Source organism: Mixophyes fleayi, chromosome 9 (genome assembly GCF_038048845.1).
Source record: "Mixophyes fleayi isolate aMixFle1 chromosome 9, aMixFle1.hap1, whole genome shotgun sequence".
Classification (NCBI taxonomy): Eukaryota; Metazoa; Chordata; class Amphibia; order Anura; family Limnodynastidae; genus Mixophyes; species Mixophyes fleayi.
The window spans coordinates 120,236,235-120,263,161 of record NC_134410.1 but is presented as its reverse complement, the minus strand read 5'-3'; the positions used below and the strand labels follow the sequence as shown (position 1 = coordinate 120,263,161).

General features: G+C 42.4%; 1 protein-coding gene across 2 annotated transcripts in view; it reads right to left on the bottom strand.

Moving 5' to 3' along the window:
- Positions 1 to 3,810: 3,810 nt before the first annotated feature.
- Positions 3,811 to 26,927, bottom strand: part of LOC142101132 (histo-blood group ABO system transferase-like) — a 39,730-nt gene continuing 16,613 nt past the window's right edge. The window contains exons 3-8 of one of the 2 annotated variants that reach the window (XM_075185354.1): positions 25,396 to 25,599; positions 24,908 to 24,964; positions 15,607 to 15,672; positions 13,809 to 13,844; positions 6,914 to 7,048; positions 3,811 to 6,252 (exon numbers count right to left, since the gene is read on the bottom strand). In XM_075185354.1, coding sequence (XP_075041455.1) covers positions 5,520 to 6,252; positions 6,914 to 7,048; positions 13,809 to 13,844; positions 15,607 to 15,672; positions 24,908 to 24,957 — 1,020 coding nt within the window. In that variant the 5' untranslated portion in view covers positions 24,958 to 24,964; positions 25,396 to 25,599 and the 3' untranslated portion in view covers positions 3,811 to 5,519. The remainder of the gene's footprint in view (positions 6,253 to 6,913; positions 7,049 to 13,808; positions 13,845 to 15,606; positions 15,673 to 24,907; positions 24,965 to 25,395; positions 25,600 to 26,927) is intronic. The other variant, XM_075185353.1, reaches the window with a different exon arrangement.

Sequence of the window (26,927 nt, the reverse complement as noted above, 5' to 3'; positions counted from 1 at the left end):
AGTATGGAACCAGCAGGGAACACTTGCCCTGATCATGTGGACATCAGGAGTTGTCACTTGCAAATGCTTCTTTCATTTCGGTAAAGAAGCCACATAGTCAGAGACCATGACAGATTTCCAGGAGGAGGTCAGTACGTCCACAAGCGAAGTATTGGAGCCGGTCTTGCAGCAGGTATTTTCAAAAGATCCTTGGTTCTTTCCTGGGGAAAGCACCATTTCTGGAGACATAAGCAAATAGTGGAATATCTCTGAAGTGCAAATTCTGCAGCTGTCTAAAGATCAGCTATATGCGCAGATCAAGTTCTCTAATCGTAAGTGCATAGACAACTGGCAGAAAGGATGCAATGAATGGGACAGTTTAATATACATAATTTAATGCATATGTATATTCACTTGTTTCTTCGGATCCACATACAGTACTGAAAAAGGACTGATTTTGTTTTTTTAAAAATTTGAAAGAGCCTTATATTGTTACCCTAATAAATTGTGTCTTACAAATATAACATTTTATGGGACAGCTTGAGATGTTTGAATGGGGAAAATGTTCATTTGTTTTTCAAAGGTGTTGTATACAATTTTTTTTTACATCATTTATTTTATTTGATATACACAGAATATTGTTTGAATGGGGAAATCACTATTTAGGCGTTCTTCTTTGTGTATATATAGAATGTATTTAGTTTAGTGTGGTGGCACTTTTGAAGACTTTGAATTGCATTCCTTTTGAGCACTGTTATATTAGTATTTACAAATTCTTTATCACAAAAGGAGGATTAGCTATAGAGAAACCTCAGACCGTAAGGAAGAGATCTGTGTGCATAGAATACCTCAGTTGTGAGAGATAAGTGCAGTCCACTAGTAAACTGTGTGGAATTTGCCTAAAAATATTTATATATACTGAACTACAGTAGTTTCCCTTTCTCTCTCAGACAGAAACTGTTAAATTATAATATCCTTTACTGTAGTTTTTTCATTAATTCAAGACATATTGGTCAGCGTGATTAAATTCGCAAAATTGCACAAGAAAACTCAATACACTGATTATACTGGACACCTCAGCATGGCAACGGTTAAATACCTCAACTGCTAATACGTACATCAATGGCTATTTAAGGGTGATGTATATGGATATTGATATATATAGATAGATATAGATATAAACCCTGTAAATATATCTTTCGGACATAAGATTTGTCGCAGCATATCGCAAGGTTGACGGAACTAAGATATTCTATTAAAACCATAGTTGCCCTGCTCTCCCGGAATGTCCGGGAGGTTCCCGAATTTCTGGGAGCTCCCGGGAGAGCAGGGCAACCTCTCGGGTTCGTGGCCAGTCCATTAAGATAACTGGGGGGCGGGGCCTAGTGATGCAGTTCACACAGCCCCGTCCCCCACGGTAATAAGGTAAAATTGTTCTGCCAGCTTAGGGGGCGTGGCCATGTGATGCTTTCGGCTTGACCACACCCCACAAAAATCGCCAGTGAGCTCTCCCCTCCGTTAGGAGATATCTCAAAAGGTGGCATGTATGACTAAAACTCATTATATGTAGAGTACTCATTGGAATTATTTTCATTGATATAATTAATGTTAAACAAAAAGAAAAAAACATGATATGTGAAAATAAATATTGATATAAATGATTATACAGTACTCTTAAATTGATTATACTAAGAGTTGATATTTTTTCATGATTAAATACATTTTTTATGCATACTGATGTGAACTTTTATTGCACTTTTATACTGCAGTCTGACCTGTGTGTCTACAGGCGGCCAGTACTGTTTAGGCAGAGCGTACTTCCACAAAGATTAAAACCGAAACGTATCTTCAGATACCCTTGGACACGAATATGATCAGAACTACACACAACTTCCGCACACTTTTTAAACACGCAACTCACATGCAAGATGAGTTCAGACATGAATTGGGCCCTGAATCACAAGTGAAATATTTAGCACCACCTGTGGATCTGTTACAATGTGTCACTCAGTAACGATTACACCTGTGCTCCAGCAAGGAGATATAGAAAACCTGCCCTATCAGGCAGGGCCGGATTTACCGCTAGGCAACCTAGGCAACTGCCTAGGGCCTAGCGGCCCCAGAGGGCCCTGCCAGAGCCGACGGTGAGCAGGGAAGGCAAGGTAGAGGGGCGCTCCCCTCCTCCCGCCATCCCCCTCTATCCGCCGGCATAATAAGAAGAACCGCGGCCGAAAATTAAGAAGAAGAAAAAAAAAATCATAGTCGCCTGACCGCGAGTCAGCTCCCAGCAGTCTCCTCTCTCCCACTGAATGTCGGGCGTGACGTCATCACGCCCGACATCAGTGTCAGGGAGAATTCTGTGAGGAGCACTGCCGGAGAAGAGAGGAGGAGCTGCGACAGCGCGACATACAATACAGAAAAGAAGACAAGAAGAACAGAACAGAAAAGAGAAAAAGGCAATTGACAGGTAAGCTAACGGAGGCAGTGGGTTAGGGGCAGAGCCGGATTTAGACCACATGGGGCCCTAGGCAAGATACTGGTTTGGGGCCCCCTCTGTCAAAAAAATCCATAGCACTATAGTTTTTTAGCATAACATCTACCCCTATTCAGGGGCTGGCAGGAAGGCTTTAGCCCGGGGGGGCAAGCACATAGCACTGGCCCATAAGTAGTGGCCCATTTTTAAAGGGTGGTCTCACCTCCAGCCCTGGGAGGGCCCTCTGGGGACCGCTGGGCCCTAGGCAATTGCCTAGGTTGCCTAATGGTAAATCCGGCCCTGGTTAGGGGCAAGAGAAAGGTGCAATAAGGGCACAGAGGGGCATGAGAGAAAGGTGAACATTTATGGAGGCCACAGAGGGGCATGAGAGAAAGGTGAACATTTATGGAGGGCACAGAGGGGCATGAGAGCAAGGTGGAACAATTATGGAGGGCAGTGTGAGGGGTAATAAACAATGATGGAGGGCACAATGGGGTGATGAAGCGAGTACAGTGTACTAAAGGGGATCAGTGTGTTGGAGGAGCAAAAGTGATGAAGATGGGGACATTTTTTTCTCTTCTATAGTTCTGCAACTTATTTGTCAAACATTTTTTTGTAGGAGGGAGCTGTGAGAGTTTGCGCAGGCTCAGTGTGCTTGGACTGGGCGTGCAGGGAATGAAGTGACATCATACGGAGGATCGAGGTAGACTGTGCAGAGTTGGGCCAATAATACCAACCGTCAGAGAGTAAAATAACCTTTCTTTTCATCAGCAAACGTGAGTAATGAAAAGTAATCATTATAACAGATTATTGAAAAAACTCCTATTGTTCAAATGTAATTAATTAAAGCTATGTATAACATTATATGTGCTCTGTTTTATGTAAGGATTTAATTAAAAGTTAATATTTATTGGTATATCATTGTCTGCACTATCTTTTCTAGTAGGTATTAACAGTTAATATAATCTATGCTTTAAAAAAATAATTAAAAAAATGCATTGCTAGGGATTGTTTCACTAGGGGGGGGGGTAGGGGGCGGGGATGGGCCCAAACCAGTATCTTGCCTAGGGCCCTATGAGGTCTAAATCCGGCTCTGCTGTCAGGGTTCCCTGAGGACAGGATGTGAGAAATCTGCAAATACTTTATGTTCTATTTATTTAACTATCGCAAACAACTTCTTTGAGACATGTCCTTCTCTTACACGCTCATAAAACACATAAAACTTTGACCCTCTTCTTATGTACTGCTGACTTATTCAAAGGTATTATGGCTCTAAACTTGAAGCATTCTAAGACAATTCGGAGATTCATCCTATAATACTTTGCATTGTTCTTCATAAATGACCAAAAATATCTTAATGATAGTTAAGACACAATTTATTGTTAACTAGTACATAATATTAGAGTTTGGCACAATGAAAGAACAATATAAATATGCTGACATACAGTGTCTATTTTTATTAAACATTCTTACATTGCAGTGTAAATATTGAAGGTGACCTACACAGCTAAACTAGTTTCCAATTGTTGTATAATAGACAATTTCATCGTCACCATGTGTAACTGTAGTCTCCTCATTTTTATCAATACACCGGGGAGGAGGGATGGGGGGGGTAGATTATTCTGTTGACTGCTAATCAAATCCTCTGGATTGTGAAGGTTTCATAAGCAGAAGAGAATGTTAATGGAAACATGGCGGCAGGGTGGTTAGCATTGCTAGCTTACATTGCTGGAGTCATAAGTCCTATTCAGACCAGGGGGTAAATGTATTAAATAGTGTTTTTTTGCAAATCGCCGATATCCAGCGACTTTGCATGGTAAATTTAAAGCGGCAATGGCTTTAAAGGCACAGCTTGCCCCAGGGCCCTATCTGTGTTGGGTACTCACCGTTAGTTCTCCCTGTGTTTATGTGGGTTTCCTCAGGGTACTCCAGTTCCCTCCTACAGTCCAAAAACACACTGAGGGGCTAATTGTCTTATATAAACTACAGTAATAATAATAATTCTAAAGGTATTCCAGGGTTTAGGAAAACAAAAAGAGAAAGACAGACAATTGAACGTTGCTCCACAGGACCTTGCTACTCAGTATTGTTGTGATTTGAGCTGCATGTTCACCTACCATCTCCTCTTCAACCTTACAGACACAGTGACGTTTAGCATTAGTTGATTTAGCTGAAAAATGTTAATTTTAATATATTTTAATATACTGATTTAATTGGCTGCAGGTTGATGTTATCTCCTGCGTGGACTTGTGTAACCAGTTTTGAAGAATGCATGCAATTAGTGCTTTAAAACATGGTTAAAAGCACTTAAAAATTACATGTCTGCTTTTTCCCTGTTTTAAACAACATTTAGCAACAATTCCAGTTTTGGACATTTCCTTTGACCAATGAATACGCCACAAATATAATGGTGGGCTGCCCACTGGTACCACTTTCCTATACACTGGCAGCAGGTCTGTAGAAATCAGATCTCCACAAACCTGACCGCTGTAGAGTACCCATATAATCATGTTCAAACTCAATTTCCCATATATGATGACAGTTGTAAGTCTCAGCAGTCTAAATACTGGCGCAGAGGCTTTCATGTGCCATTTTGCCAGGAAGGTGTTGCTGCTGCACGGCACTGGCACTGGCACTGGCAAACCTAGCAGGACATTCCACATCGCTCAGCTCTGCCCATCAAGTCCATGTTTTTGTAGGCCTGTTTTCTCAGGGAGAGGTCCTGGGCAGGGACAATATAAGAATATGGGGGTTGGGGTACTGATTTTTCAAAGCACATTTCTGAAAGCTTAAGTGTCCTTTAAATTGTCCCTATTTCCAGTGCATGAAGTGGCGGTATAGAAATTTAGAAGTGAGGGTATGGAATATGTAAGTGAATGGAATTTGGTAATCTTACAATCAGAGCAGTAAGAGAAGTGGTTGTATGGCATACCACCGTATACCGAATCAGTGCTTATTATAAACGTTGTGATAATGGAAAAGTGCATCTTGTTTAATGCCCGTGCAATCAATGCTAGGTTTTAAAAGTTCTAATTTATGGAAGATGTTAGATCTTCCAACTGTAGAGTCATCTGTGAAATTTTTGTTTGTTTCTTGAATAGTCCCGCAATGCCCGTTTGTTCCGGATTGCATTATGATTTTTTGGAATGGCAGCAAATCTTCTTCTCTTAAGGAATGCTGGAGCCCCGAAATTAGTGGGCCACAGATATTCAGGAGATAGAATTTTAGTTGGCTTGTGATAAAGAAAATACTTGTTCAAATAGCTCTCATCATGCCAAATGGCTTCAATATTATTTCCCTTATCAGTCATCATGGCATTATGGCAGAAATTGGTCAATTTGTAGACTTCTTCTACTGTACCACCAAAATTTCCACCTGCATAATAAAAGTCCCCTTCGTCTGTAGGAATGTATGCCGTAGACTGTTGTCTGCGCTCGTAGGTGAAACGTGTACGAGATGCAGCATAGAAACTAGGATGTAAAGTGCCAAACGAATGACTTAAAATCTCCACTCCAACATCATCACTGAACATCATGTCTACATCCACGCACACCAAGTAGTCCACCTCATTGACGAATCGTTGACGCGCATGATCTCTGATCATCTCCATCCGCCTCATGGATACCTCCTGCCATCGTTTGTAACTAGGGACCTCCAGGATGACCAATTGTCTGCCCTCACCGAGAGTAATATTTGGAATGTCACCGACGCGGTCTGTAAATATGTAATAGTTGACTTTATGTCCCACCATAAAGAACTTTTCAGCAGTTTCAATAAACGTCTTGATGAACACTGTATACCTGAAAAGTAAGTGAACACTTTTTACTATTCACTAATTCATTAATTAATGAGGCAAGCAAATTTAATGTATGTATTTTGTTTCAAGCAAAAGTACATTTAAACCTGTCTACTTTTGTACAGTGACTGTTCTAATTCTCTGATTGGCTATAGCTTTGTGAAGTCATGCGAATGTTCAAACGCTCTTATTGGCTATAGGTTGCTCTATCTCTCTGAACATTCTAACCACAGTTGGGTATAACCCTTGAATGTTCTCTCTGATTGGATGCCAGTTGGTATAAATCTATGAACATTGAAATGCTTTGATTGGCTGTGATTGGATTGACATTGTAAACATTCTAATACTTCTATTAACTACAGGTTCTTTCTTGTTCTACTCTCATCAGTGTTACTGACAAATGGACAGTGATGAGAAAAAGTGAATACAATAAGTGCTAACAGCAGAGTGAATGCCACCGAACAACTGCACATTGGTAATATTTCACATGTTCATCATCATCGTTTATATATATAGCGCCACTAATTCCGCAGCACTGTACAGAGAACGCAGTCACATTTGTCCCTGACCCATTGGAGCTTACAGTCTAAATTAAGTTGTGTGTTACAGATAACATTAGACATCATCCCTAACCATCCTCATGTCCAGATCACATCATAACTTACTTTTTAATAGCAAAAACGGTAATGCCAATGCTGACATTTTTCTGATGGAATTGAGTATTCAGTATGTCTATATTATAGGTGCCATTCCATACAATTGGGGCAAACCAAGGTGTCATCATCAAGACATCTGATCTCCTTAAAGCAAGAAAAAGACATTCGATTAATTTATGTGTGAATAATTTAGGATAATTTCAAACAAATATTCCAGATGACTGTCTCTGCTGTAAAATCTGCTGCAACTATACAAAGCTGAACTTAATATGTTGTTTTGCATTCAAAGTTGAACCTAATACGGTTACCGAAATACAAAGTACAACCAAATCTAGCAGGGTACAAAACTGACCCAAATTTGGAAGGTACAGTGCAAAGCAAACCTAGTGGTACCAACCACTACCACTGAGCCTAGCTTCTATCATAAAGCTCTACTGCCTGTAGATTGAGCACTGTTTTGTGTTCTACACTGAACTGTGACTGGCTATCAGCGTTCACTGCAAAGTAGGAGATAGATGCCTATCAGCCAATAACAGAGGCTCCATCTCTAAGTGACTGCCCTCCTTTCTCTCCTCGCCCCTTCTCCTGCTCTCTCCGGCCCAACTGTGGTTTCCACTGTACCAACCATAGTAATTTCACCACTGATAGAGTAATTTACCCGGCTGCATGCTTTACAGCTTCTGCAAACATACCCAGTGGTTTACTACTAATGTATTAACAATGTGTTTTCGTGATAAAGAAATAAGAAGCCAATGTCTTAAAGAAATGTGACAATCCCCTTCAATTGCTTTCCACGAGGCACATTAAAGAAACAGTTTACAATATCTTATATGTAATGTCAATTTAAATAAGAATTAAATTCTATATTTTTCACGTAATGTATTCTACAAAACATCAAAAGGGTGATAACTGATCCTCTTCTCTAGATTATAATTGCTCATACACCCAGGTGCCAATATTGCGTGTTAAATATGCAATATTAAAGCCAGGTAAATGTCATTTGAAACTAAAAAAAAAACAATGTAAGGGAACTGATCTGTATATACACAGTTTCTATCTGACAGCTTTGCATCAATTTCAACATTGCCTCCAGCATTCACAAGCGTTGTGTATGATTGGAGCATTCATTAAGTACATAGTACACTGAGCTGAAGCAAGGATTTCAGAAACCAAATGCTCTATTAAAAGTGAGGCATTGTTTTCCAAAGGCCATGACTCAGATGCCCTAAAAATTTCGAAACACATCTTGCAGTTACAATATTTAAATGTACGAAGTTATTTGCTGAATACATTTAAATTGGTCATGGGTCACCAACGTAGCTTCAAATGCCATTATACAATATAAAGTAGGGTGTGTTTTATTATTGTAAGTAATAGGTGTGTGCAACTGCTATCTTGACAATGAATTTTTTATAGAACCATATAATGTATGTGTAACATTTTCATAGGACTCTTCAGAAGATTATGATCAAGTACAAATGTTTTGTGACTTTGTCAATTTGTCAACATTGCTGGGCTTTATCTTAGGGCGTGTAATTGCAACATGGTTATTGACTCTGGACCGTCTGCGCTGGTAAGTGGTGGTCCTTATGTGGTGGTTGCTGCCTTGCGTTAGACTTCCAGAGTTCCAGTCCAATGTTGGGGGTTTGTTCTGGCACAGTGGTGGTGAGGGTCGGGAGAAATAACCATGGGAAGGAGAAGAAAGAGGCTTACCTTTATGGTGTTACGGATACATGGACCAATTGTCCTTGCACCCATATAAACAACATTTTGAGCACAAAACACACTTACAGGTATAACAGCACAACCTCTATATCACCCAACTCACCTATCACTTGACACCCTACACCCACAAAAATATAACACGCCAATACCACACCGTTTACCAAGTATACCACATTAAGAAACACACACAATCTCATCGCACACAGCAGAAACCAAGAACACTAAGGAACTTTTCCTTATATCTGATGTGAGCAATAAACATTTAAAGAGTTTAAACTTTAAATATTCAGAATTATCCTATACACCAGGTGCTATCTAGAAGCTATAAACATATTCTATATTCAAGCTATAAACATTAAGTGCAAAATACGGCACATGAAAGAGCTTTGAATCTTTTTTTTCATTTTTGAATTTTTTTATTATTACAACCGCATAAACAAAAGTGTACATACATTTACAGTCCATTCACTATCATGTAGATAATAATACCGAACATCCAAGTAACAGACTTTGAAAAACATGCACCACATAAAACTGTAAAGTAAGTGACTAAAATGTTTAAGAAAAACAATAGAGGTAGAAAGGATAAACAATTATAAAAGCGCGGAGGTTTTGTGGGGAGGGGGGGTTCTACTTACAGGGGGAAAGGAAAGAGGGGGAGGGATGAGATTTTTCACTCAAGTAGATCCTGGAACCGGAGATTGCTGCCAGTCAAACCATGGAGACCAAATTTTTCGAAATTTAGTAAGTTTATCGTTCATAAGGGCGGAAATATGTTCCATAGAGGAGATAAACCAGATGCGATTGATCAGTTCTGTTCTGGAGGGAGCGGAGGGTTGTTTCCAAGCTCTCGCAATTAGTAACTTGGACGCCTGGTAAATATGACCTATTAGACAGTTGTTGGTCTTGCCTATCTCAGGGATCGGTTGATTCAGTAAAATCTGAGCCGGAATCTTGTCAACTCTAATACCAGTTACTTTACGTACTATGGCCAAAGTAAGGTTCCAAAAGGTTTGAATGACAGGGCAATCCCACCAAATGTGTAAAAAAGTTCCCTTAGCCCCACAAAGGCGCCAACAACGGCCTGATACCGATGGGTACATGCGGTGGAGCCTTTCCGGAACCAGGTACCAACGCAAATATATTTTATAACAATTCTCTTGTATACCTGCATTGATGGAAATCTTTGCTGTTCTCGTTTGGATAGTAGACCACTCCTCGCTGTCCAGTGAGACCCCCAAATCACGTTGCCAAGCCTCTTCATGAGGCTCGAGGCTTTGGTCGGGTGGAGCAGTGAGCATACGGTACATAATTGAGATATTACCTCTGCGGCCTGCTGAATATATACAATGTCGCTCGAATGAGGAAATACTACGAAGTCGAGAGGAACGGGCTTGTAGTTGTAGAAAGTTCCGGATTTGTATGTATTGAAAGTGTATCGAGGGGGGTGGGTGGAATTTATCCTGAAATTCTACATATGAGATTGGGACATTTTCCCCCACTATGTGTAGAAAGCGATCAATCTTGCGCCCTGTCCACCAACCAGATAGCGCATCAGACCTCCCTGGATGGAAGAGTGGGTGGGTCCAAATGGGTGTCAGGGGAGACGGGTAAGGGGCCAAATTATGCCTTTTGTTAGCCAAGTCCCACATGTTTAATGTGAAGGCGATAGAGGTGGAAGAGTAGACTCAGGCTGGTCTACATGATTTCGGAAGCCATAGCAGGTGATGCACAGGTACCTCTGGGGTCAGTTCGTTTTCTATATCCACCCACTTTTTAAGACCTGGGTTGAGATGTCACGAGACAACATAGCTCAACTGAGTAGCCATATGCTATTCGTAAAGTAGTGGGAGGCCTAGGCCCCCAGCCGCTTTGGGCTTAGCCAGAAGCGACTTGTTCAGTCTAGGTTTCTTACCCCGCCATATAAAACGATTACAAGACTATTGAAGGGTTGTTAGTGTCTTACGGGGAATTGGTACTGGAAGCGTTTGGAATAAGTAAAGTAGGCGAGGGAGAATGTTCATTTTGATGACCTGAATTCTTCCCACCCAGGAAATATACATGGGATCCCATTTTGCTATATCTTGTTGAATATTTGAAAGTAAGGGCAAGTAATTTGCTTTATATAGTCCTGAATAATGTTTGGTGATATTTATCCCCAAATATCTAATTGCGTGAGGACGCCACTGGAAAGTGTAAGACTGCTGGAGGGCTTCTCGGGTGGTGCGTGGAATATGTAGGGGCAGTGGGGCAGTGCTTCGGATTTGGAATCGTTAATTTTATATCCTGAAAGCTTGTCAAAATGCGATAGTTCTGCCATTAAATTTGGGAGTGAAATAACTGGGTTTGTCAGTGTTAATAAGACATCGTCTGCAAAAAGGGAGATTTTGTAATGTGCAGATCCCAAGGAGATACCCTTTATGTCTGGATTAAGGTGTATTTTGGCAGCCAGAGGTTCTATACATAGAGCGAACAAAAGTGGTGATAGCGGGCAACCTTGCCTTCTGCCGTTGTGAAGTTGATGTGGCTGGAGACCTGACTGTTGGTCATAACCCGAGAGGTGGGGCTCGTGTATAACGCTGAGATGGCTTGTAAAAAGTGCCCTCGGATGCCAAAAGCCTCTAGCGTGGAAAACATGAAGGGCCAAGAAACCCTATCAAATGCTTTCTCAGCATCCAAGGCCAGAAGCAACGATGGTAGTTTGTGCGCATTAACATGATGGATTAAATCAACTACTCTTCGCATATTATCAGGTGCTTGCCTATTGGGAATGAAACCCACCTGATCGGGATCTATGAGATCAGCCAGGACTCCATTTAATCTATTAGCAAGGATTTTGGCAAAGAGTTTGATGTCTGTGTTAAGAAGGGAGATAGGGCGATAGTTTGCACAGAGAGTGTGGTCCTTATCAGGCTTAGGAAGAGCTTTGAATCTTAATCCAGGCTCATGCAAAAAGAAGTGCAGTCGCTGATATCTATAAACATTGTCTATCCACTTTATATGAGCTAGTTCCATTATGAGCTATTTATTTAGTGCAATAAATTTATATTACTACAAAGAAATAAAGAGCTTTCAATCTACAGCTACAAGAAGACTTGAACTTCAAGGGTCAAAGATACGTTATTCTAAATGACCGAGGTTTCCTTAGAAGGACAATTGATACAATTATCCCACACTTGTCTACTCTCCCAGAATATTCAGCAAACTACCAGATTTCGGGTAATTTTTCCGAACTCCCGGGAGAGCAGGTCAACTGTCAGCATCCATCCGATTTCCTTGTGAAGTGGGCGGGATTGGGACCTCAATGACGTAATTTGTGGTGAATTGCGTCTTTTTTTGGCCTCGCCCCCGGATGGAGATGACGCAGTAGAAGGTGAGCCACGTCATCCCCCCACCCACACACACACACACACACACACATTCCCACAGCAGAACAAGTAGGCAATTATGATTAATCATTAACATCATGAAGGTAATCTCCTCACTCTCTTGTTTTTCTAATTTTTGCTAAAATTGCAACATAGACTCAAAACTGTCTATTTTGCAAATAGGGGTCGTGGTGCAGGCATATACAGTCATTTGTGTACATCTGTCCCCCATCAATCAATCATCAGTGATTTGAACAGAGTTATTTGAAAGCTATTTGTGCTACTTAGTTAAAAACCGATGATGTAGGATTTGTGATGTGCTAATAGGGGGCATCTTTGGACAGAAAATTGGATACTTCCAAAATTGGAGAGGTTATAGTAAAGATAAGTGGCAGATACACTGATACACTAGCAATTTATTAAATTACTATACATGGGAAACTAGTAATGTTTAATAACAAATAAAAATAAACCAAAATGGACTTATCCTTCAAGTAAAAAAATAATTGCAATCCAAACTAAACCGAACACATGCCATTAGAGAAAAACACCACAACAAATGCCTTACTGCCTTCATTACACTTATCCAAGAACATTTGGATCACGTCAACATTGTCCAGTTGTTTTCATTATTTCCAACAAATTCAAAAGGTATTTTTTGACAATAAATTTATTTGCAAGTTATTGCTATATATCCTGCTGACTTTCAGTTCAAAACTAAACATAGATGAAATGTGCTGTAAATTGCAGTGAACATCTCCTTTCATTGTATATTAGAGGTTATACAAAACACACAATTACATGAACGTATTAGGTCCACATGCAGAATTAATAAACAGGCCAGGCAAAAAGACACATGATTAAAGACTAAGGGGTCTATTTATGACCCCAGCACGGTAGCCATTGATATGTATCGCTGCAAATCACAGCAGTACATAATGTGCTACCAATTAAACTTACTATGCCGGGGCTTTTCTGGGGGCCCCTCCTCAATAAAATATTTTCGCTCCTCACCGGCATGGACATGGCTCTTTCGCCATGAGGGATTCATCAAAGCCAGAGAGGCTTCATCCTAAAGCTGGGTATACACTATAGTAATTTCATGTAATTATCGTGCAGATCACATGATAAACGACCATTTGGTCAGATATTGCATTAGTGTGAACACTCCAAAGATCATGTTTTATCGTACCAAAGCATATTGTATTGTTTTATAAACGTCCTAAAAAATCAAAATCAACGATGAGTGTACAGAGTCAGGATCTTTTCAGCAGAAGATTATGAGAGATAAAGAGCACAGATCTGAAGGTAAATCATGTATGGTCAGGTGTGTACACATGAATCGGCATCCTCATCGGGACTTTCAGTCATTGGTAAAATCGTTACAGAAATCGTATGTGCAGTAATTTTCTGTAGAGTGTACCCAGCTTAAGATGGCATAACTTTGCTGCGAAAAGAGTTTAATAAATGAGTTAATGCTGTTGTTCCCATAGAAGTCTATGGGGACTGCAGTAAGCTCCGATAATTAGCTTAATGTCGGAGAAATCATAGATTTCTCTGACATTAACCCTTTGTTAAATAGCAAAAAGCGGTGAAATAGCCTTTTATCTCGCATAACAAATTTGCCAAAATGGGGCAGGCTGTGAGTAGGGAAATGATGTTTGCTAGCAGGGATTCCCTCTGAAGCCCTGCACACCTAGAGTGCTAGGGTACACCGGGGAGATTTTAGGAGAAGGGTGGTATAAAACTATTTAAAATCTATATTTATTGATCCTTTAACAGTGATACATGTGCTAAATAAACACACTTACGGTGGACTCAAGGCATTCGGTTTTTCATACAGCATTCTGAAATAAGGGGGTAAAAAACAAATTTTGAATTGAGATTATGGCATCCGTTATCTCAAGTTGGCATGTATAGGTCCTCTCTATATAAAAAATTTAAAATAAAATTTGCAATTTGTTGTCCATACCACTGAATCTAGTAAAATGAAAGTCTGAGGTATTAGTTCCTATTTTGATCAAAACATTTAAGCCTGCATCCTTGCATCAAAGTCCTCCTTCTTGTAAGTCCTACACACAGACCCTTTATGTTTTGAATCCCTATAGGACATTTATAGTGCCATGCAAATGGTATCCTGTAGAATATGGGATTAACCAAGCGCCTTTTTATTTCTTTTGTAATCTGTTTTGCTTTTAGAAAATTGAACATTATTAATTTTTTACATCTCGCCATACATGTGCAAAACAAATCCTAGTTAGAAGAACTAAATCCCCCAACCTAATAATCATAATTTACAGGAGAAAATAATCTTTTGTCAATTTTTTTTTACTGGTCCATTGTTGTTCTTTTTTTAAGTTTGATTTTATTTTCCCACCCCTAAAATGATGTAAATTTTTCCTCCAGCCCACTAGCCAAAGTAGTGACCAGAGTGAAGCTTCTGAAGATCAAATTTATCACTTTGAATATACGTTAACTTGTATCGGCCTCTAATATTTGAGTACATGCCTCTGCGCAATTACAAAGCCTCTTTGTTAGAAAGGAACAAATGCGCATGGTTATTAAAATAATCAGTATAATTTGCTCTAGTAAACAATTAATTGATTGACATAATCTACCAGTACATATTGGCATGTGCCACTTAAAAAATAAATGTATAAATAAATTTCAAAAAAAGATAAAAAATATTTTAAAAAGTAGTCCCTGGCTACAAGATACAATGCATTTTGTACATTAAGAGCATTCCCTCATGTATACCAACTATTCAGAACAAAACAGCCATGGTTGCATGGCTGCAGGATCCTACAGTCATGCAACCAGAAAGTATCATTTTTTTTCTTGTTCTGTGTTGGATATTTGGAATGCTGCACTGAGGACATTACAACACATGGGAGTAGGTTTATCAAACCTTCTAAAAACACAAAAGTGGAGGTGTTGCCCATAGCAACCAATCAGATTCTAGCTATCATTTTTTTGCATGTACTAGATAAATGATAGCTAGAATCTGATTGGATGCTATGGCCAACACTTCCACTCTTCCTTTTCAGAAGGTTTGAGCAATCTTCCCCTCAGTGTTTGAAGCCATTCAGTCCCAACAGTAGATATGTACAGACAAAACATCAAGGACCTGATTTAGAATAAGGAGTAAATCCAGCTAGACTTAAAGTAAAGCCAGACCATGGATTTAATTGTATCCCACGATGCAAAAAGCTGGCAATTGAATAAAGCCAATTGAATAAAATCTTAAAATATACTTAATTTATAATATTAATGTATCCAAAAGGCAGTCATTCATAAGTATCATGATTCCTGTTGATTTTTTGCTTAATCATCATCATCACCATTTGATCCACCAAGGCATGTTTGTTGTGCTTGTTGTGTATTATGCCAATGTTGGGGAAGTGCTACACCCCCAAGTGTGCAAGAGATTGTCACATTCTTTGTGACAATTTTTTACTGAAGATCCACAAGATCTTTGCCTTGAAAGCCACTGCCATTTTAAATTTGCCCTGCAAAGTTGCTGAATATCGTCAACTTGCAAAAAACCCTGGCTAATACCTTTACCCCCAGTATAATGAGTTGTTCATTTGTGCCTCTCAGGGATTTTACCTGTGAAGAAAGTCTTGTTTTAATAGGTCGAATTGTGAGGAGGTGTTGACATAATTGATGGTCGGTCTGTATGGAGAAAGCAAATATTCATCATTGGTACTATCAACAAAGACATCAGCAGAAACTGGATTTAATCATACAATAAAAGCTTTCTCACTGTAGCAATTTCTAGTTGTTGGTCAGTCTACTTCTAGCATTTGAACTACGCGCCTCATAATCCTGCCCACCTTAATTCTCCATTTCCTTGAAGAGCACCTGTAACCTGTACACACTTTAGAGCTTTTCAGCTTCTCAACAGACACTCATGAGAATTTAGCTTAACAGTTCAATAAGAATCAATGTAATTACTGAAGCATTTAGCGAGGCACTGGTTCTTAGTGAATTGACACTTGGCCGCTATCTGGGGATGCAAGGAGTACACGGGTATGGGGCCTGACAACTGTATGAGGCCTGGCAAGCTCTGGGCCCAAATAGATTTATTAAGAGTGGGGGACCTCAAAAGCGATGTGGCGGCTCCCTTTCTAGGCAGCAGTTGATCCTGAGAAGTGGGGGAGGGGAGGGGAGGGGCACCATGCTGAATTAAGGGGTGTGACAGCGAGCTTCCTTGTAGTCAGTGCATCCGCCTATGGGGGGCACCACGGCAACTGCCATTCTCTCCAGTCCCAGTCCCCCAGATCAGTATCTTCCGAGAGAAAGCCAATAGATAAGGCACAGGTTTAGCAACAACTCACGATACTCGTTCAGCGTGCAGATGAATAGCGGAGAGGAGTTCCAGCTTGCAGGTGAACAGCAGTGAGGAGTTTGCAGCTTGCAGGTGAACAGCAGTAAGGAGTTCAGTCCACCGAGCAGGTAACGGACACAGGGAAGGAGAGGTGTACAGCCAGATCCAAATTGTCACGGTTCTCAAACAGAAGTACAGCTAGGAGTCATGAATTCGGTGAAAACACTCTGTGTTTATTTGCAGAGAGGTGATAACAACAGGTAAGAAGGAGCAGTGATAAATACCAGGTTCCAGCTGATGCAGCAAGTAGCATGAATGTCCAGAAACAATCAGGTAAGGACAACAGGAAATGACATCACAGGATGGGACAACAATAACCAGCAATGACTGCTGGGAGGATCAGGTATATATAAGGGGAATGAGACACACCCAGGTGCATGAGATAATTAGTGAACATACAGGTTAACTCCTTAAGCACAAGAATAATGCACGATAGCAGCACCTCTGGTGAAAAGAGGTACTGCTGGAACACAAAATAGAAATACAAATAATAGAATGACAAAAAGGCAGGAGCTGCCATGCAAGGCAGCATGTAATGCATACGCTGTAGGCAGATCATGACAGTACCCCCTCCCTTAAGGGCGGATTCCAGACGCCCAATTACCAAAAATGTCTGAAATCATCGGAATCATAGTCCAGAATTGGGGGGCCAGCAGAAAAGTCCTCGTCCATGGGTGGATGAGCAAAGGAGACTATGCCAGCTGCCAGTTCAAGCTCTGTAGACCTTGCTCTCTTCTTTCGCTTTTTCTTTTTTCGAGAATTCCCTGGAACAGCAGTTTGAACCAATTGGGTGGAGCACAAAGAAATCTCTAGGCCAGGTGAGATGGGTGGACCTGCTGACAATACAGAGGCCCCGTAACAAGGCATAGCGGGAGGTGTTGGTGAAAACTTGTTGATCACTGCCTCGACAAATAGTGGTAAGTCAGATAGGGTGGGGTGATTAGTCTCAATCAAAGGGTTCGCCCATTCCATAGCCTCTCCTCTAAAATTTGTTAATAAAAACAAAACTTGCCTCTTTGGGTCACTGACAAGGCTAGGTACTGAGGGGAAATAAGAAGCACCAAACCTCAGTAGAGCACTAAATTGAGAAAGGTGTCCCTCAAAGGTAGGTGGCAGCTCAGACTTGGAACCCTTGGCAACGGATGGTTCGGATTTGGCAGCAGGCTTGACAGGAGACCCGGACTGGGCGGCAGGCTTGACAGCGGGCCCGGACTGGGCGGCTGGCTTGGCAGCGGGCCCGGACTGGGCGGAAGGCTTGGCAGCGGGCCCGGACTGGGCGGAAGGCTTGGCAGCGGGCCCGGACTGGGCGGAAGGCTTGGGAGCTGGCCCGGACTGGGCGGAAGGCTTGGGAGCTGGCCCGGACTGGGCGGAAGGCTTGGGAGCTGGCCCGGACTGGGCGGCAGGCTTGGGAGCTGGCCCGGACTGGGCGGCAGGCTTGGGAGCTGGCCCGGACTGGGCGGCAGGCTTGGGAGCTGGCCCGGACTGGGCGGCAGGCTTGGGAGCTGGCCCGGACTGGGCGGCAGGCTTGGGAGCACTTTGAGAAGCCTGAGGGCAGACAGCACTTTGAGAAGCCTGAGGGCAGACAGCACTTTGAGAAGCCTGAGGGCAGACAGCACTTTGAGAAGCCTGAGGGCAGACAGCACTTTGAGAAGCCTGAGGGCAGACAGCACTTTGAGAAGCCTGAGGGCAGACAGCACTTTGAGAAGCCTGAGGGCAGACAGCACTTTGAGAAGCCTGAGGGCAGACAGCACTTTGAGAAGCCTGAGAGCAGACAGCACTTTGAGAAGCCTGAGGGCAGACAGCACCAAGTGGTAACTCGGGCTGGACCGCATGGACTGGCAACTCGGGCTGAACCGCATGGACTGGCAACTCGGGCTGGACCGCATGGACTGGCAACTCGGGCTGGACCGCATAGACTGGCAACTCGGGCTGGACCGCATGGACTGGCAACTCGGGCTGGACTGCATGGACTGGCAACTCGGGCTGGACCGCATGGACTGGCAACTCGGGCTGGACCGCATGGACTGGCAACTCGGGCTGGACCGCATGGACTGGCAACTCGGGCTGGACCGCATGGACTGGCAACTCGGGCTGGAGGGACAGAACCCCCTCTGGAGCAGACTGTAAGAGCAGCGCCCCCTCTGGAACAGTTGGTAAGGGCAGCGCCCCCTCTGGAGCAGACGGTAAGGGCAGCGCCCCCTCTGGAGCAGACGGTAAGGGCAGCGCCCCCTCTGGAGCAGACTGGAAGGGCAGCGCCCCCTCTGGAGCAGACTGGAAGGGCAGCGCCCCCTCTGGAGCAGACTGGAAGGGCAGCGCCCCCTCTGGAGCAGACTGGAAGGGCAGCGCCCCCTCTGGAGCAGACTGGAAGGGCAGCGCCCCCTCTGGAGCAGACTGGAGCTCAGGAACAGAGACAGCGGCTGAAGACTCAAAACTGGACACAGTGGCAGGAGACTCGGAACCGGACACAGTGGCAGGAGACTCGGAACCGGACACAGTGGCAGGAGACTCGGAACCGGACACAGTGGCAGGAGACTCGGAACCGGACACAGTGGCAGGAGACTCGGAACCGGACACAGTGGCAGGAGACTCGGAACCGGACACAGTGGCAGGAGACTCGGAACCGGACACAGTGGCAGGAGACTCGGAACTGGACACAGTGGCAGGAGACTCGGAACCGGACACAGTGGCAGCAGGCTCCAAGCTGGAGGCAGATGATGTGACCTCAGAGCTGGAGGCAGATGATGTGACCTCAGAGCTGGAGGCAGATGATGTGACCTCGGCACAGGAGACAGAGGCTGGCACCTCGGCACAGGAGACAGAGGCTGGCACCTCGGCACAGGAGACAGAGGCTGGCACCTCGGCACAGGAGACAGAGGCTGGCACCTCGGCACAGGAGACAGAGGGAATGGGTGCCTCAGGACAGGCGGCTGGAGCTGGCAGATTGGGTCTCTTCGCAGAGAACAGGAATGCTGGAGCATGAACAGATTTGGAGTGCCGAGAGGAAACAACAGGAGATGGTTCAGTAAGCTGACGTGGTCTACGGACAGGACAGTCCTGCAAGAAATGTGCATTGCTGGCACAGTAGAGACACAGTTTGTTGGTTACTCTGCGCTGTCGCTCCACTTCGGTCAGATGGGGGCGTGGCCCACTTGTGAACCGGGCATTAGTTAAACTGCAGTTGTTAGTTAAATGCAAATTTGACATGGTATTATTGCAAGGTGTTGGCGGCACGGATTCAGCAGCAGACAGAGTTGGCTGGGTCAAATCAACAGCATTAGATTTCAGTGAAACCGTCTCTGATAGTCTCCTGAGTGGGTCCAAAAGCAAAGCGGAAAATCCGGCCAGCTGGGAGCGCAACAATATAATGTCCATTTGTAAGGTTTGTAGCAGGGGTAATTCCATGATTGGTAAAACAGACATGTTGCAAAAGACAAATGAAAACTTGATTGCAGCAAAAAAAGTCCCAGAATAAAACAAAACTTTCACCTGACTCCAAAGCTGTTTTTTGGGCTGGTTATACTGTCACGGTTCTCAAACAGAAGTACAGCTAGGAGTCATGAATTCTGTGAAAACACTCTGTGTTTATTTGCAGAGAGGTGATAACAACAGGTAATAAGGAGCAGTGATAAATACCAGGTTCCAGCTGATGCAGCAAGTAGCATGAATGTCCAGAAACAATCAGGTAAGGACAACAGGAAATGACATCACAGGATGGGACAACAATAACCAGCAATGACTGCTGGGAGGATCAGGTATATATAAGGGGAATGAGACACACCCAGGTGCATGAGATAATTAGTGAACATACAGGTTAACTCCTTAAGCACAAGAATAATGCACGATAGCAGCACCTCTGGTGAAAAGAGGTACTGCTGGAACACAAAATAGAAATACAAATAATAGAATGACAAAAAGGCAGGAGCTGCCATGCAAGGCAGCATGTAATGCATACGCTGTAGGCAGATCATGACACAAATGCAACCAGAGTAACACGAAGAACAGGCAATGAGCCCATAACCTTGGGAGGTTAATATAGTGCTCCAGGACCAATGAGGTTCAGGAAGAGGTCCAGATCACAGTAGCCAGGAACACCTGTGAAAGTAATGTCTCTGAGGCAGAAGCAAGCAGAATTATGGTTCTTAAAGGGAAAGTCACAACGCCGGCACCTAACTATGAGACCGGCGTGTGACAGTAAACTACTGGAAGGGGCTAGATAAATCCGGGGATGGGGTTGGCTGGAGAGAATGGGGGAGTAGCTGGAGAGAAGAAGAAGTGGCTGGAGAGAAGGGGGATGGCTGGAGAGAAGGAGAAGTGGTTGGAAAGAATTGGGATTAAGGAGCCAAGTGTTGGGTAGCGGATAATTTCAAAATGGGGAGGAAGGAAGGGGGCCTATTACATTTGTACTGGACATCACAATTTCTGGTGGCAGCCCTGAATTTACTGTTACGAGTTGCGACGGCTCAGGCACCGCCGCAACTCGCTCTGGCTCCACAGATGCGTCCCTGCCATCGTCATGACGACCGGGGCATCGCTTCCGGTTATCGCCATGACGACAGTCGGGGCGCTTCTCTCATCACCGCGCACGCACTTCAGGCTGCTAGTTACTCATTCCCAGGTAGGGAATGATTATTTTCCTTGCCCCTCCCATTTCATTGGCCCTTCCTTGTATATTAGGCAGGGAGGGCTTAGCCTCCCTGCCGGTTATAGTTCCTGTTTCTCTGTACTTACCTGCTCCGTTCTCTGCTCCTCTGCTCTAGCTATTTGGATTGATTCTGCTGTGTATGACCCTTGGCTCGCTTACTGGACTCTGCTGGATTGCTCATGACCCTGACCTCTGCCTGTTACCTGGATACGCTGTTTGCCGCCAGCCCTGACCTCTGCCTGGACCTCACAACCGCTGCCTGCTGTACCCTTTGACCTTGACCCGTTTTGGACTTCGCTGTTTCTACCACCTGGCCCTTGCCTGTTCTACCGTAAGGTTATAAACTTGTACTATTATTATTATTATTATCATTTATTTGTTAGGCGCCACAAGGTATCCGCAGCGCCGCACACAGTACTAACAGTAGACTATACAGGGTGAAACCATACAGAACAATGAAAAAAAAGTACCAATACTTCAGAAACTCCGGCCAGTCATATCCAGTAAAGACGGAACGGAAGAACAGGTATGGAGGCAGGTGGGGAGGGGGCCCTGCTCATACGAGCTTACATCCTAAGGGAGGGTAAACAGACCATGCACAAGAGGAGCCAGTTGAGGCAAGAGGAGAGAAGGGAGGACGAGCTAAAGGGAGGTCTTTAGCTCAGAGCTACTACTCTGGCTGGCTGCAATAGGTGAAGACCTCTGTTACCTGTTCTACAAGTTTATGATACTTGTCCTAACATTAACAGACTGCATTCTCAGAAAATGGCTGCTTAGACTGTGTGTACAGGATGCTATAGGATATGCAACTTATTTAGGGAAGGGTAAATCTCCATGCACACCTCTTTGGAGGTATATCTGTTTTGACTCCCTAAGCCTTGGCATAAAGATTCATACTGATCAGTGGTCGATTAGAAGTGCTGTTTTGGAAACTCTCATTTTGAAATGAATGGTCAATGTAATGACAGCAAGTGGAGAAGGTAGATTTGTGAAACACAAGGCTGATATCGATGGGTCGGAGAATGTTGAATCCTGATGGACAAAGCTGAAGTCGATTAATAGGCAAAGAAAACAAGACTCTTGAAGCACCAGGAGAGGAACAGTTTTCCAATGTTGCCTGTGCCAAGATTGGTAGGAGTGAGGCTGAATACAAGTGAGGTCTCTTGTAGTAAGTGAAAAAGAATGTGCAGTTTTCAGTGTTAACATTGCACTGCCACCTGTCATCTGTAGCTGGAATTGCGGCGGAACCCCACGTCTCCTTAGCGTTCTTGCCTATGAAAATAGTGAACAAACTCCTCAGGTTCTTCTTCAATCAACATTGAAGGTGTTCCAATTAACACTGAGTGTCCAATGTATACCGTGTATAAAAAAAATAAAAAATTCAAAAAAACCTAAACCAAAATGTTCAAACGGGTTGGATAAGAAGGCCTGGAGACTTCAGAAGGTATAAAGATATACCACCACCAATGGTGATGTACTATCTGGAGGATACAACTTTGTGAACATTCTGTGTCATGCTTAACATTTTTCCAATCTGGTAGGAATCTACCTGTATTTCATTATGCCCAAGAAGTCTTTCTTGATTATCATTTTCATGCTTGGTTTTATATTCGGTGTATTAAAATATTTTTAAACGATATTACACTAGGTAATGTTTTATTGCAGTTTTATGGTTTCACATCACAAGCGATATGAATGCATCAGTACACCAATAAGGAAGGAACTGCTAAACAATTTGCATACAACACTTTTATTCTTCTTTAAACATACAATTTGAATGGGTGAGAGTTGGTGAAGGCAGAAGATCACAGAAGCAATGAATTCATCCTATATATGTATATGCGGCACCTATCACATTTGTGTTTAGTGCACTCCCTATAGGGGGATAATTGAAGAAAATATTTCACTGAAAAACGGAATCTATGTTTTACACTATGTAGCGAATTATTAACATTAAGCGGGTCTATAAACAGAATCACGCTATGTTGTTGTTTAGTTGTTGTTTTTGTCATATACGGTACACATTGGTCACTCAGTATTGTTTGGAACACCATCAATGTTGATTGAACAAGATTCTGAGGACTTCATTAACTTCATATAAGCATTCAGTTATTCACTATGTAATGGGTTGTCTATGTTTATAAAACAATTATTTTTTTCATTATTATTGTTTTGGGAAAAGTGTGGATTCCTTTTAGAAAAGTACAGTAGTCATTTGACCGGAGCGCCGTCTCAGTTTAGTTTTCGCCATTTCTTTGCCTATGAATATACCAACTGTGCCCCTTCAAATGATTATACCAGAGCTGTGTCCTTATAACTATACCTTAGAGGGCCCCATTTCACAGACCCTGTAGACAGCCTCCTTGTACAGGTTCTATTGTCAGATATTTTGCCTGGACTCCACTGAATAGAGACTGCCAGTGCTTGCCGTAATACACAGAGACTTCCGCTGCTAGCTACACTGAACACCGAGGGCCTGCTTCTTTAAGGAGCATAAATTCCGATATGTACGGATGCTGCTGTGTGCGCTCAACCTTGGCACGCCCTTACTATATATTGTGCCCATTCATCTCCCTGTCCCGCCCTTCAATTCACAGCCCGTCGTTCATGTCATTTATGTACAAACGTTAATTGCGTAAATGGACTTGCGTTCCTTAATGAATCAGGCACATTATGTCCATGCAGTATCCTCTAATGAAGTTGTATTAACTATAACGGAACGCGTCAGTAAATATCACCGTTACACACTGGTATACTTCTTCTGTTTTATTTTGTTCCTGGACTGTGAAGGATTTGATAGTTTGATCTTCCTCATTGTGATTACATGCTCTTACTTTGGGAGTTCCACTGATGGACTTTTGCAGTGTGTCAGCTGCCTAATTATTCCACTGTGCTTTGGACCTTTTGAAAGCAGACCTCACAACAGCTAAATCAGTGGCGTCTATATTGTGGATAAAGCTAAATCTGTTCGCTGACGACATACTTAAGCAGAAGAGACACCGCTACATATGATCGTGGATCTAAGTTGTTGTGAGTGGATAATCTATTAAGGGGTCACATCATACTCCCTACTATTAAATCAACGAGATCTAAAAATGCACCATGGAGTCCGGATAAGTATATGCCTTTTTTTCTTGTGAAAGTTGCATGTTATATCAGCTCATTAGTTTATTTTATTTGACAGAATACTGTTTTACATTATTATTGGTGGCAATAAAAATATGTTTTTTGATTAGAAGGTGGACTTTATATTTTTAATTAATTGTATTTGTATTTATTTTTTGTAAACACTACTATTTCAGATTTACTTTAGGCTTCGTGCTGATGTTCGTTTCTTTTTTTGTGCAAGGCACATTGGGCCTGATTCATTAAGGAAAGTAAGGGGATAAAAGGGGTAAGTTTTCTCCTGCAATACAAATTAGTTTATTATTTTGTATATAAGTTAAACACTGTCTGTGTTCTTCATGTTGCACACACATACTTGATAGCTTTATTTGTACACTGAAATTTAAAGTTGATCTAGGACATGCCCTACCCCAACTATAAATCTGCCATCACATTTTAAATTTTAAATTTGCCTCCCCCTCCAATGCAACATGGTTTTACCAAGGTGCAAAGTTACTCATTTTTATTGCTGTACTTTCCTTAATGAATCCGACCCATTGTGTATAACTCTAATGAACCAGCCCCTAGACACCAACAGACAGTAAATATATTTTTACATCAGATTAACCATGGCAATAAAGTGAAAGATTAAAATGCATTTGTATAGGAAACAGTGAGGTCATGGAAGCCCCAGAGTCAAATTATTGCAAATTACGTACTCATTACATATGCAATATGCAAATCAGAAGACAGAAATAAAAAAAAATTCTTACTGTGAGTTACAGTGAAATACAAGACTAGGATGCCACGTGATACTTCTCATATTGTACCTGAAACAACAAATCGTATCAATTAAATCATGAAATAAAAATGCTGTAATGTTCCTTTTCATCAGTCATTACAATAAGTGTCGCTCTTTAGTATTAATTCTACTGTTATCGTTACAAAGCTTCTGCTTCTAATTAAGAACTTCTCCATAGTCCAGAACAAGAAGTACTCAGAAGAGGCTGTGTTTGCTGCATCAAGGCTTGGGATTGGAAAATCACACTGCACCCGGTGCAGAATTGTCATAGATTATTAAAAAAGAATGCAATAATAGAGTATTTCCACCCATCTGCAGAGCAGTACACATGTGGTTTACTCCAAGTCATCATTATCAGCGTGTACTTGCACCTGTCTTCTGGCAGGTCCGAAAGACACGCTCCCTAACGGGAATATATGCCTGTTTCTGCAGGTCTGTGTGAGCCGCGTTTCAACATACTTTTACTGTATTTAGCCGACGTCAGACCTCCCCTCTCCTGTTCCTCCACTCCAATCGTAGGATCTCAAGTGGAAGAGATGAGCAAGTCTGCAAATGCATCCATTCTCTTTGTGGGCAGGAGCAGTGCCATATTTGTGCAACTCACGCTACGCGGTCTGCTGTAAAATTCCACTCAGCCTCAGGCCCACAGTCTGCACCTGATCACTATAAGCAAGAGGGACAATTTGCTTTTCCATGGCTGGTTAAATTCATTTAAATCTATCACAACAGAAAGAGGGATAAAATGTGACACCACCGCCCTTCGCCCCCCAAAGCATTACTATGCAGCAAGAGATTATGCCATGTTTATGTGTGACGTCCTAGAGTCAAATAATTAATACTTTCAATTGTTAATTGTGTTAAACGCACACATTTACGGTTAGCTGCTATCATTTCGTACATTGTTGCGATCACACCTGATTTATTCATATTATTGTTTAATTTTGTATGAAATCAGACTTTGTATAACATTATACTAAGTACGCTTATGTCGCTCTTTATTGGCAGAAGAACTGAAGGTAAAAATAAAGTCCATCGTTCAGCTCTAAGAAATTCATTTGCAAATGCATCAGTAGCTGTTTGTTCCAGGTAAAAGGAATTTATTTCTGCAGATACCGCAAGACCGAAACAGCTGCTCAATGATCCCCATTTCGCGGTGGCCACCATGCGGTAATTATAACCTCTAATATACTTTTGTGTATTGCTTTGTTTGCAGCATATAGAACTGTGAGCAGTACTTAATAGGAACCTCATCTGGCTCTTTCTGGCCGTTGTCAAATAAACGTCAACGGGAGCTACCATTGGAACCGGCTAGAAACACAGTATTTTTCTCTAAAGAAGATTATTAAAAGCTCTAATTGAACGAGGATTGTGCCGATGTTAACATACTGAATTGGTAGCTTTTTGGCTATTTCAAGCTGCTATTGTCGGCTATTTTGCTTATTACATGATCTAAAGTCTGGCATAGTTCTACCTAATATTTACTTGCCAACCACAATTGTGTTTACAACTATAGAGGCATACGCTGTATACTTCTTTCTTTTATTATAGTCAGGAACCAGAGGGGAAATATTTGTTTAACCAGTATCTGGGGGGTGGCTGAGCAGTTTGATCCATACACAGTTACCGCTGAGATAGACACAAGCCTCAAGAACAATTACCTAAGATCTTTCCTTTAGTAAACTGTGTTATCGGGCAGTCCCTGCCTTTGACCTAGGAAAGTGACCAGAAGCGTTTCCACGCCCTTACCGTACTGTGCCTGTGCTTGTCCAAGTGTCTGCTCTGAAATCAGGCCCAGATATAACTTAAGCTGGGTACACGCTGATGCAATCATGGCGCAGACCGCACAATAAACGGACGTTTGATCAGATATTGCAACATCGTATTGTTTGATTCGGTTTTATAAACTTCCTAAAGATCACAATCAACGATGGAACGATGTCGGACAAATGTGGAAGTGCGTAAGCACTGAAGACCAGCAGCGTTGGCAGATC